At 40.2% G+C, this 11,922-nt stretch overlaps 1 protein-coding gene across 1 annotated transcript in view; it reads left to right on the forward strand.

The window, feature by feature from the left end:
- camk1ga (calcium/calmodulin-dependent protein kinase IGa) overlaps positions 1 to 11,755 on the forward strand; it is a 32,296-nt gene extending 20,541 nt beyond the window's left edge. The window contains exons 5-13 of the mRNA XM_034083751.2: positions 1,688 to 1,826; positions 1,927 to 2,050; positions 5,104 to 5,179; positions 5,422 to 5,534; positions 10,287 to 10,365; positions 10,455 to 10,542; positions 10,843 to 11,060; positions 11,174 to 11,269; positions 11,379 to 11,755. Of these exons, the coding sequence (XP_033939642.1) occupies positions 1,688 to 1,826; positions 1,927 to 2,050; positions 5,104 to 5,179; positions 5,422 to 5,534; positions 10,287 to 10,365; positions 10,455 to 10,542; positions 10,843 to 11,060; positions 11,174 to 11,237 (901 nt within the window). The 3' untranslated portion in view covers positions 11,238 to 11,269; positions 11,379 to 11,755. The remainder of the gene's footprint in view (positions 1 to 1,687; positions 1,827 to 1,926; positions 2,051 to 5,103; positions 5,180 to 5,421; positions 5,535 to 10,286; positions 10,366 to 10,454; positions 10,543 to 10,842; positions 11,061 to 11,173; positions 11,270 to 11,378) is intronic.
- Positions 11,756 to 11,922: the final 167 nt, after the last annotated feature.

The following is an 11,922-nucleotide window of genomic DNA, read 5'->3' on the forward strand; positions in this document are numbered from 1 at the left end:
TTGAGGAACCTGCAACCCAAGTTTTTCATTCAGTGCAGAACTACACCACAGTTGTGTAGGCCTATATGATATGTCAATAAACCTTAGAACATCTTGAAATCTTGAAAGGGATGTGCAAAATAGTCATTACATACAGTCTTTAATTAACTATTAGTAGAGAATAACGAGTAATGAATATACTTTATAGGGATCGTATTAATATCTAATAATAAAAATAATTAAATTCAATAACATGCTTTAACCACCAGGTGTCCCTTTCTATCAGCTGTGCACCTTTATGGTGTAAATACAGCCTATCTACCAATTGGATCAAATATAAAAGTGAGCCGAATTAGTGTTGATACTGCAAGGAGACGTATTGTGTGGAAAGAAATGTAAGATGTTGTTTAATGGCTGATATATTTATGATCCACGTCACGTTTTCAGTTCCTCATGTTTGTCTTCTCATCAGGGCTCTATAAATACAGAACTACGGCAGATATGTAATATGTAATGCAGCCGAACCGTGCATTACAATGCCATGATGTGATGACTTTCAAAGAGAAAAGCAAGCACACTCGGAATAAGGTATTATTATTTATTTTTTTAAATCTTTTCGGTCTGTTTCCGGTATTTGTTAATGACGATGTGCTGTGAGATGTGAGACTGGAATTGCACAGGGGGGAAATAACGTAGGCTATCTTTAGATGCGGATTTTGTTAAACTAATATGTTTAGGCTGTGGACCAACACTATACATTGACGGGGAAGGGGGTAGCAATAAAGATAACACCATTAAACAGTTACACAACATAACAGAAATAATATCGATAGCAGCGTCCCTAGCAACCACCTTGGTAACAATGAAAACGTCGCTATTTCCTGAAGTAATCTTCGTAATAACTAGCAAACTAAAGATCATGTACATCCACTGCACACATAATCTGAAATAACAATTTCTCGCATCAAATGACATCAAAACGCATTTTAATGGCCAAACTAACTTTAAAATAGGCATTTTCTACCGAGAATAAAACGAATTTCGGCCATGTTTTCTTTTTCTGCAGGGAGAAATTTGAAGATCATGTGACATAGACGCCAGCCATCAAATGAATGGTGAAAAAAACGGGGTTTGTCAAACAGAGCACATGGTGTAGTCCAAACGATAGCTGGGGATTCTGGGTAGTGTAGTGTCTTCTGCCATCCTTTACTCAGAAAAAACATTTGTTTCTCCGAATCGAAGGGGAAAAATACAAAAGCATTGCACACAATTTAAACCAATCAATGTTGTGTAATTAACAAGGATAATCTGGTGTTTTTTAGTCGATGAGTAGTGCAGATATCACTGTAAAATCAATCGACAGTAAGAGGAATACTTACTTCCGGGTGTACAATTCTCCGTTATCCAATGGGAATGGACGCTCACATTACCTTTAAGGGCAGCCGGCATAAACGAATGCCGTGCTTCCATGAGCGTCAAATCCCGACGCAGATGGGAATACATTGCAATCAGTTGAAAGCTATTTGCGTCCCTTTATGACGCTGAAGGAGCCTAGGAGCGTCACAATTGGACGCCACGGACACTGACCAAACGTCGCTATTGGACGCTTAGGGAGTGAGAGTGTGTTGGATTTTCCCTCTTGGTATATTGTGGTGTGTGCGATCTACATATACACAAAGTTCTGAAGTGTGTGTGTGTGTGTGTGCAGGGTGTCAGGTGGGGAGCTGTTTGATCGCATTTTAGATAAGGGGGTTTACACCGAGAAGGACGCTAGCATGGTGATAAAGCAGGTGCTGCAGGCTGTCAGCTACCTGCACGAAAACAGTATCGTACACAGGGACCTTAAGGTGATACACACATAATACATCTGTACGTTTACAGCATTTTCTCTCCTTCCCTTTCTTTAACTTCCTTTTGATCTTTCTTTGTCCCTCTGTCTGTGGTCAGCCTGAGAACCTGCTGTACTATAACACAGACGAGAATTCGAAGATCATGGTGAGTGACTTTGGTCTGTCGAAGACGTTGGAGCAGGGCGTGATGTCCACAGCCTGTGGTACGCCGGGATATGTTGGTGAGTCTTTTGAAAGTCACCTCGTTATTTATACCTGATATACAATTGTACATTTAAATAATACTACAACAAATTATGTTTTTATCTGGCAATATAATACAAGTGGTATTATTCAAGTTTTTTAGTGACACAAATAAAACAAATCAATTAGATAGAATGGGAGGGATGAAACCCTCTTTAATGGTCACACATGCAGAGCACACAGCTCACAGTTACATGTGTTCTCTGCTTTTAACCCATCCTAGTACCAGGAGTCTAGTACTAGGAGCAGTGGGCAGCTATTATACAGCGCCTGGGGAGCAATGGGAGTGGGGGGGAAGGGGGATGTCCGGTGCTTCGCTGTTTGGGGGGAAAGTTCAACCACTCAAAATATCAAAAAAGTAATCCAAACGTAGCTTCCAAATCCACAATACACGCCACCATGCACCAAACAATTCCTCCGCTCTTCCTCCTCACATCCACTCTGCGCCCCTCGTGTCTCAGGGTGGTATGGCCGTAAGCCTCCAAGCCCCTACTGACTGAGCCACTGCCGGATATGTCTCTGCTTTTGACCCATCCTAGTGTTAGGCGCCATTATGTACGGCGCCCAGGTAGGGAACGGTGCCTTGCTCAGGGACACCTCGGTAGCACTTGGTCTTTCCCGGGACTTGAACTGGTGACCTTCCAGTTGCCAAGCCAAGACTATGCCACACCGCCCTTTATTAAATTAAGAGCAATAAAGTTGCATCATATAGATTGCATGCTATTAAAATGTTCAAGTGCAGACCATACATCTGCTTCCTCAGCAAGGCAGTCAGAACCTCAGCAACTCTTACCAGTTCCTCCTGGAGGGTCCCAGTCCGAGGAGGTACAGTATGCTTCGAGGTTCAAGGTTTTTTATTTTGTCATACAAACATAGCTACAGTGTAGTTATGACCAGGGCTGTATCCAGGATTTCCTAAATACCGAGGTCCAAACATGCTAGGGGGGTCCGGGGGTATACTCCCCCGAGATTTCCGGGATTTTCATGATCTAGTTAGGTGCTTTTTAAGTCCTGTGGGGGGTCACAAATTGGATAATATATCGATAACCATGTCAGTGGGTTGCAGCATACATTATTTTGAATCAGTTGATTGTTACTATTAATGATCTGGACATGCAGAAGAGGCTAAAATGATCACATCACATTGTCAACATTCATTTTCCACGTCTCTGTCCTTTCCATAACCTGCAGCCTCTCTTCCATCGTCTTTAGTCTCTCTGTCTTCTTCCTGTTCATTACTCTCTCTGTCCTCTACTCTTTCTCTTTGTTCAATCTCTCCCTCGTTGTTCACTTTTTGCTCCTCCTCACTTGTCTCCTCCTCACTTGTCGCTCCTGCCAGTGAATTCAAATCAATTCAGCCATTTAGTTCATTTCACTTGTTTGTTTGCATTATTTATTTAAATCTTGTTTGATTCTCAAAAGAGAACAAAGATGTAAGCAAATTGTGTTTTATACAATTGTATGTTATGACATCATAACTGCAATAGATGTATGTTGTTTAAAAATTATGCCTATTGTAAATGAAGACTATTGTTATAGATGGATAGATAGATAAATAGATGGGCTTATTAAGCCTACATTCTTTTGTGTGACTCCAGTTCCTCCCTGACTTCCATCACTTTCTCTCTCTCTCTCTCTCTCTCTCTCTCTCTCTCTCTCTCTCTCTCTCTCTCTCTCTCTCTCTCTCTCTCTCTGCCTGTCCTGTCTCTTCCGTACCAAAGCTGAGCTTCGACTGACGTAGTCTTTTCATTATATCTGAGTCAGTGTAAAAAGAAAACAATACAATGTTATATCTTCAATGTTTTACTCAAATTGAAATGAAAGAAAAACATTACAACGTTTGTTAAAAGGTAATCCTTCTGACATTGGATGAATGTAATTAACTTTAGCTCTCTAGCTAGTTTATTCACGCAATTTAAACCAAAGTATAGCTGCAATATAAGTTAGTGTGCATATTGTCGGACGTCCACTGACTAACGTAGAGCGTTCACAGGATCTGCTGGTCATATGATGTCCTGATGAACAGGAACACAAGCAGCCCGCTGGACTCAGATCTCTAGATACCTCATCACTCCTCTTCTGCTCCGGTTCAAGTCCGGGCTGCGGTGGTTTGTTGATACATGTCGTCTTCTTCCGTTTGCTTTAATCGAGGCTACGTAGTTATGCAGCGCCCCCATCGCCAGTAAATGGAAGTACTACAAAGAACCCCTTTTTAGTGCAATTATTTCACAAGTTTTGTTATACACAGCTCGGAAAAAATTACCGAGGTCCGGACCTCGGTGACCTCAATGGTAGATACGGCCCTGGTTATGACGATGACAATCTTAGGTCACAGGCTCCTCCAACAGTGCAACACAATAAAACAGATAAACAGAAATATAGTCAATAGTAAATAGAAAAATAGTTTAAAATAGTGAAATAGTGAAATAGTGCAATAAAAGTCTATGTGCTTCAAGTTTGATGTGCCCATAAAACCTCCAGAGGAAGGCCCCCAGCAGGCATTCTGATCAGCTGTCTGAACCACATTCTGCCAGGGATATGGTTGAGGCTTTCCCCCAAGTTTTTAAATTACGCTTCCGATTTTTTTATGGAGTATAAAGTACTGTAGCGTGTCAATTTCCATGGTCAGGCCCAGCCACGAGACTCTTTACCGGCGAGATTTCATCCTAGGTGGTCCTCTGTTGTGACTGGGTCTGAACATCGCAGTCTGGAGATATCACCTCTGACATTGCAGCTCCTAGGTTTACTCACTCTGAACCATGATACATGATTCTTGGAGGAGAAAACAGTCAAATCAGATTTCATTAAAAAAATGTAGGGTTGAAGGGTGCATGTGCTTACAATTGTAGACGTTGGAATGTTTGATACATGTTCAAATGTGTGAAATGCTTAATGTATTAGCAGTTATGAAGTACACATTGTTATTTGAAAAATAGAAGGAAAACAATAAAATTAGAGACATCCATGGTAAAAGTATCTATTTTGAATGTCTTCTTGCTCTGTTGGCTGAATTACTTTTGTGGTTCTACAGCCCCTGAGGTTTTGGCCCAGAGACCCTACAGCAAAACAGTGGACTGCTGGTCCATTGGAGTTATCACCTACATCCTGTGAGCACATTTCTGTTCTCTATCAAAACATAACACGTGGAATCAACCAATACAACATTTAGATAATAACCTAAAGGTCAGGAGCCTGATATTTTACAGTAAATTCATTGATTTTGTTAAGAAATCATATTCTTCTCATAGGTTTGATACCACAGTCATGGCATATCTACATTTGTGAAATATCTTTGATGAGGATAATTCATTGGGATTAGCTGAGTTAGCTAGCTGTGTCTGAGTTGCAGGCTCTGCGGCTACCCTCCATTCTTTGAAGACAACGAGACGCGTCTGTTTTCAAAGATCATGAGGGCTGAGTACGCTTTTCATTCACCTTTCTGGGACGATATCTCGGAGTCAGGTATGAAAACAGCAGCAAATATGAAAATATCAGTCTTCACAAACAGCTTTGACATCTGATATCCCTGTCCTTTCTCTTCTGGTAATTGTACTGATTTGTATTCAATATTTGGACACTATTCAAAATGACCGTGGCTTAGTCTTGGTCTATAATGTATATTATTTTAATAATAAAACCAAGTAACATTGTGAAATCAATATAAAAAAGTAAAAGGGTTAGATAGAGCATCAGCATCTGACACCTGAATCCGAAGCTCCCCTTGTTTCTTCAGTTTTAGCTCAGTGTTTGTCTGGCCGTCCGGCAGCTTTACTGTTCGGATTATTTTCTGGTTTATATTGTGTAGACTTGGCAAGCAGCTGTTTTCAGTGAAAAAAGCTCTAAAACAACAAACTGACTAACTGGAGAACCAGATAGTTCCCTAAATAATTGTGCATATTGGACATACATCATCAGTTGGCCAAATGAATGATAGCGTAGCTCCATAACATCCTGATGTATAATAAATAAGCAACTGAAGCTAATAAGGACCATGACCTGAAATGTGGCTAACTTTTTCATGCTAACTTTGAGTTATGAACTGTGTTCATTCTCATCAAGTTAATGTTCTTTAAAAGCAGTTTGAGGATTCATTTGTCTATTCTTGAATAACAATCTTCTGTTACATGATTGGCTGATTGCTGATCTGTGATTGCTGATTACATGATTTTGGTTTCTTGGTAGGTTACCAAGAAACCAAAGTGCATCACAGCATGCACTGGGGCAAAAGATTCATTGACATAGGTCTCTTTTGAGTGTGTGCTCAATAACTTGTTGCTCTACAATAATTCTAGTTATCCATCGAAGAAGAACAAGGGAACTGGGCCACATGGCCCTGATGATAACACATGATAATATGTCCATGTTTTGCTGGCTGCCCCCAAGTGAGCAAGATTAATCAGTTTTTATTCAAAACACTTTACTTGGACTTAATCTACTAAATCACTCGACTGCCAAGGTCCTGACACACCAAGCCGATTTCGGCCGTCAATAGATGTCTGGCCGTCGATGAGCGTCCTGTCGCCCTACTCAGATTGGTGTGTCCGCACATGGATGTATAATAAGAACTGGATACAGCGTGGGAGGCGGGGCCTTGTTCATTCCTATGAGAGTTGCTCATTGGCGCATGAAGACAAAATGGCCCAACTTTTGAGAGAGAGAAACGTCATGAAAGTATTCATATAATCATAAAATCCGTTCTTATTGTGCATCCATGGGTAAAGGTAAAACTCATGTAGTACTGAACACGTCACATGAACGTGCCGGGCACAAATGTTCATACTGGGTAGTTTATTTAGTTTAAAAAAAATTATCCAACGCTTTACAGACGTCTCTTTTCTATGGAAGCCCATTTCCGCCACTTGAAAAAAATAAAATCCCCATGAAAAGTCATAATTATGAGATAAAAAAGTCGAAATAATGAGATAAAAAGTCATAATTATGAGATAAAAAAGTCGAAATAATGAGATAAAAAGTCATAATTATGAGATAAGAAAGTCGAAATTATGAGATAAAAAGTCATAATAATGAGATAAAAAAGTCGAAATTATGAGATAAAAAGTCATAATAATGAGATAAAAAGTCATAATTATGAGATAAGAAAGTCGAAATAATGAGATAAAAAGTCATAATTATGAGATAAAAAGTCATAATTATGAGACAAGAAGTGCGCATGCGCTGCAGTGGCGCTGTCTTCAAAGGTCCCTTCATCACCTTGCTGCTCTCCACCATGCAAACGGCATCTAGTAGAGATGTTAAGATTCACCGATTCGCATCGGCATAAACGTTCAAGATGCGAGTGCACCGGTTGAAAGAGTGCACATCGGCTACAGTTTGGGTTGAACCGGGTTGAACTCGCGATGCATCGATTGCGTCAACGCTCAGCAGAGACGATCTTTGATTTGGATATTTGCTTCGCCCGAGGCCGAGAGTCTCAGTTATCAACACACACGGAAGTTGAGGAGAAAGAGAAACACAGCGCACCGAAAAATACCTACAAATCAAACGTTTGGCAACACTTCGGATTGTTCAAGAAAGACGGTGTAATAATCCTTTATGCTATATAGTTGACCGCAGGTCATGGAGAGTAATAAGGTATCCGTAGACCTTTGTATGAGGTATCTTTATTACTCAACAGGTCTACAGCCATGATACATAGATCCGTCCTAGATGCGGGCTTGCATACACACAGTATCACTCCGCAGCCGCACCCCATCAGTAACGTCCTGATGGTATATGTGCGCGGCACTATATACTACAGTCAACTTGAAAAATCGCTCGCAAATTGTAAACGATGCCGAGCCGCTTTAAAGTACACAAGTAGTACGAGGAACTTAGCGACGCACATAAAGAGGCGACATGGGGTCTGCGGCTGAAAAGAGAAACCTTAAAGTTAGACATATGAGTTAAATCACTCAGTGAGGGGTTCTGTCAGAGAGAGTGGTGTTTAGTTTACAGCAGCCTGTGACGGTCAATAATAATTTAAATGTCTTCCTCACTGTAAGCAGTTATGAAATACCTGTTTGTGAAAGGTTATTTGTATTCTTCATTGTTCATATAGAACCCACTGCTTTCTGCTCACTGGTGAGTCAGCCTATGGATGAGTGTTAAGCACATCAGGCTGGCAGCTGTATGGGCATTGCACTATGGTAGCTGTTATTTGCACATTGTTAATCATGAGCAATGCATCCTTACATTGTTTAACTGTGAGGTGTTATACAATTGTACTGTATCCTACTCTGGAGAGCTTTTAAAGTTAAAAAAATAAACGGCATGATGGGATGTGCAGTACCAAATATGTAAAGCACTTTTTTGTTAATGTATGATTTGCTGCATATAAGGAATAAAACAAAAATCCTCTGTCGTACCAAATTGAAGTATCATTATTTTTGCATTGTGTTGCATCGTATCGCACCGAATCGCATAATATTGAATCAAATCGTATCGAACTGTATCGCAACAGGGGTGAATCGTATCGTATCGTATCACCTGGTGTTTCAAATGTATCGTTAATGTATCGTATCGTGGCAACGTATCGAGATGCGCATCGCATCGGCCTCAGTGATGGAGATGCACATCCCTAGCATCTAGTCCTAAATAAGGTAACTATTACAGGTGACTTTTGTAAATGTTAGATGTTAAATATAGCCTATATTGCAGCTACACTACAACAATGCAGTTTATAGCTTTGACATTACCTGTTATGAATAGAATATATATGCCTATAGTTTTGTGGTAACGTTCACGGGTTAGAGTTAGAGCAACTCACAGCAGCAGTATGCCTACACTATTGTCATTAGTGGCGCGTTACCACAAAACTATAGGCATATATATTATAGTTCATAACGGGTAATGTCAAAGCTATGAACTGCATTGTTGTAGTTTAGCTGCAATATAGGCTATATGTAACATCTAACATTTACAAAAGTCACCTGTAATAGTTACCTTATTTAGGACTAGATAGATGCTGTTTGCATGGTGGAGAGCAGCAAGGTGATGAAGGGACCTTTAAAGACAGCGCCACTGCAGCACATGCGCACTTCTTATCTCATAATTATGACTTTTTATCTCATTATTTCGACTTTCTTATCTCATAATTATGACTTTTTATCTCATTATTATGACTTTTTATCTCATTATTTCGACTTTCTTATCTCATTATTATGACTTTTTATCTCATTATTTCGACTTTTTTATCTCATAATTATGACTTTTTATCTCATTATTATGACTTTTTATCTCATTATTTCGACTTTCTTATCTCATTATTATGACTTTTTATCTCATTCGAGATACGAGATTCGAGATTTATTATATCTTTTCATGGGGGATTTTATTTTTTTCAAGTGGCGGAAATGGGCTTCCATACATACTTTCCCAATGTTAGTCAATGGGAAAAAGTATTTCCGAGCCCAGCGACTGATACGAAAGTGTAGTACCGCCGTTTGGCCACAACGAATATTTTCCTCCGATGGGACCTAATAAAAAAAGAAAAACCTGAATAGAAATGCAAAAAGAAAATGAAATACATGTTTGAAAAGTGAACATGAAGATGAAGAGGAGGTGTTAAAGGCAAATAGATATTTTAAAACCAATGCATTACTGGATCCCTGCCGTTTTATTTCCTGTTATGTAGCTTAAGCATTAGCACAGTGCTGCCACTGACTGTTACATACCTCCACTCCACAGGAAGACCAACACATGAAAATGTCCAGAAACACTGGGACAGTGCAACATAATTAGTGTATTAATGAACTTGGATAAGTCAAATTAAACACCATGTTATGTGTTTAAAAGCTATACAATGGTATAATGAATCAAAAGGAGTTCTGTTATCGAATCTTAATATGCTGTGTTGAACAGAACGGAACAAACATGTATACCAGTTATTCAAGGCTCAATGTTCCTCAAACATCTAAGCATTAGTCTTTCTGTGGATGGGCTTACTGTATTTCAGCGCAGCTTTATTTTTCACATGACATACTTTCTCGGTTTTTCCTTTATCTGGTTTAAGGGTCTCTTTTTTTGTCTTTACGTCTGAGTCCCGGCGCTCAGTTGTTGCCGTGTTTCGCTAACAGTATAAAATGTGTGTAACATTGAAAAGGATTCACACATTATTACATTGAAGGTGACCAAATGGGTATATTTCTATGCTAACAGCAGGAGTACTTTTTCTATATATCGTCAACTAACAGATGACATTCCATGTCTCAACAGCCAAAGACTTCATCAGGAATATGATGCATAAAAACCCCACAAGACGCTTCCTCACCGAGCAGGCACTCAGACACCCATGGTGAGTCCTCTCTGTCTGACTGACACGCACGCACGCACGCACGCACGCACGCACACACAGATGATCTAATGTCATTGACTTGATTGCAGGATTGCTGAAAACACAGCTAAAGACGTGGACATTTCTCAGTCTGTGTGTGAGCAGATGGAGAGAAGCTTTAGCAAATCCAAATGGAAGGTGAGTCACACTTCTATTTATAAATAAAGCTTACGATGTCATCTTTTAGCTTAAAGGTCCCGTGGCATGGCCATTTCTACTGATCATAGTTCCATTGTTGAGGTCTACGAGAATAGATTTGTTGTGCAATTTTCCAAAATCGCATTGGTTTCTCAAACAGCATCTCCGTATAGTCTGTGTATCCACTCCTACACGGCTTGATGGAGCTCCTGCCTGTCCGGCTGTCCTGACTTACAGACACGTGTCATGGCATACGTAGCAGCGGTGTAACTCTCTCTTTGTATTTCACCTTTCCCACAGCAAGCCTTCCACGCAGTCTCAGTGGTTCAGCACATGAAGAAACTGCAGTCGTCCCTTTCCGAGCCCCTCCCCCTACATCCCTGCAGCCCTGAGGCCCTGGACCCGAACGGGAACCTGGTCCCGGGGGCCAGCAGTCCGTCCTGCAGCAGTGCTGAGGAGTCCAGAGAGAGCAAAGACTTCCTCTCGGAGACTGACGCTGCTTTCAGGCCCTCCAAGAGGTGGGAGCTGTTCCAGAGCCAGACACATGGTGATATTGCAGTAGCTGTATTTGTGTCCGGGGTCTAGGTTTGAACAGTGACATATCGTCTATGATTATTATGGTGTGTTGCAGTGTGGACAAAGTGTCTCAGAGGAAGAAGCCGTCCATTCAGTCTGGAGTGTGTTCTGTCATGTGATTGGCTGCCTAACCCAGATGAATCCCATGCAGGTAAAGAGAAACCGCTCGTGTTCAGAATATAGATGTTAGTTAAATGACTCTTTAAAACCAACTTCTTCATATTAATAACTCATTTTCAAAAATGTGTTTTTGTTGTTAGAATTGAAGGCACTCGTTTCGTGGTATGAAGGTGTGACACTCAGCTTCCCTCTGCTGCGGTGCACACACATGGAGTATCTGCACTGTAAAACACTTTCACAAGCAAGGCCTGTTTATCATGAGAAGGAACAGAAACAGGAACTCATCATTTAGAATTCATACAATTTGTGTTCCGCTGATTGGATTGACCTTTCTGTATTTAACTGTAAATATGTCACTAAATACCATCAACATGTACTTGTTTGGAAAAGGTTCATGTGAGATATGCCACGTATTACGGGTTCTGTTGGACGGACGTGGCTGCTATGAAATGTAACAGCGTATTTTTATAAACTGAAACTTCAGAGCCATTGTCTGCGTGCTCTGTATCTTCTCTAATATTCCTAATGTATATTCACCATTGGAGAATTGACGAGTTAACTTTTAAACATTTCAAAGGAGATTTTAGGGAAAGTGTTGTTATGTTCAATTCATGCTGGATTATAATTCTCATTTCCATTTTACAAAAAGATGGTTTATTTTATTTATGAGATGAAACTTTGATT

Source organism: Pseudochaenichthys georgianus, chromosome 5 (assembly GCF_902827115.2).
Source record: "Pseudochaenichthys georgianus chromosome 5, fPseGeo1.2, whole genome shotgun sequence".
Taxonomy (NCBI): Eukaryota; Metazoa; Chordata; class Actinopteri; order Perciformes; family Channichthyidae; genus Pseudochaenichthys; species Pseudochaenichthys georgianus.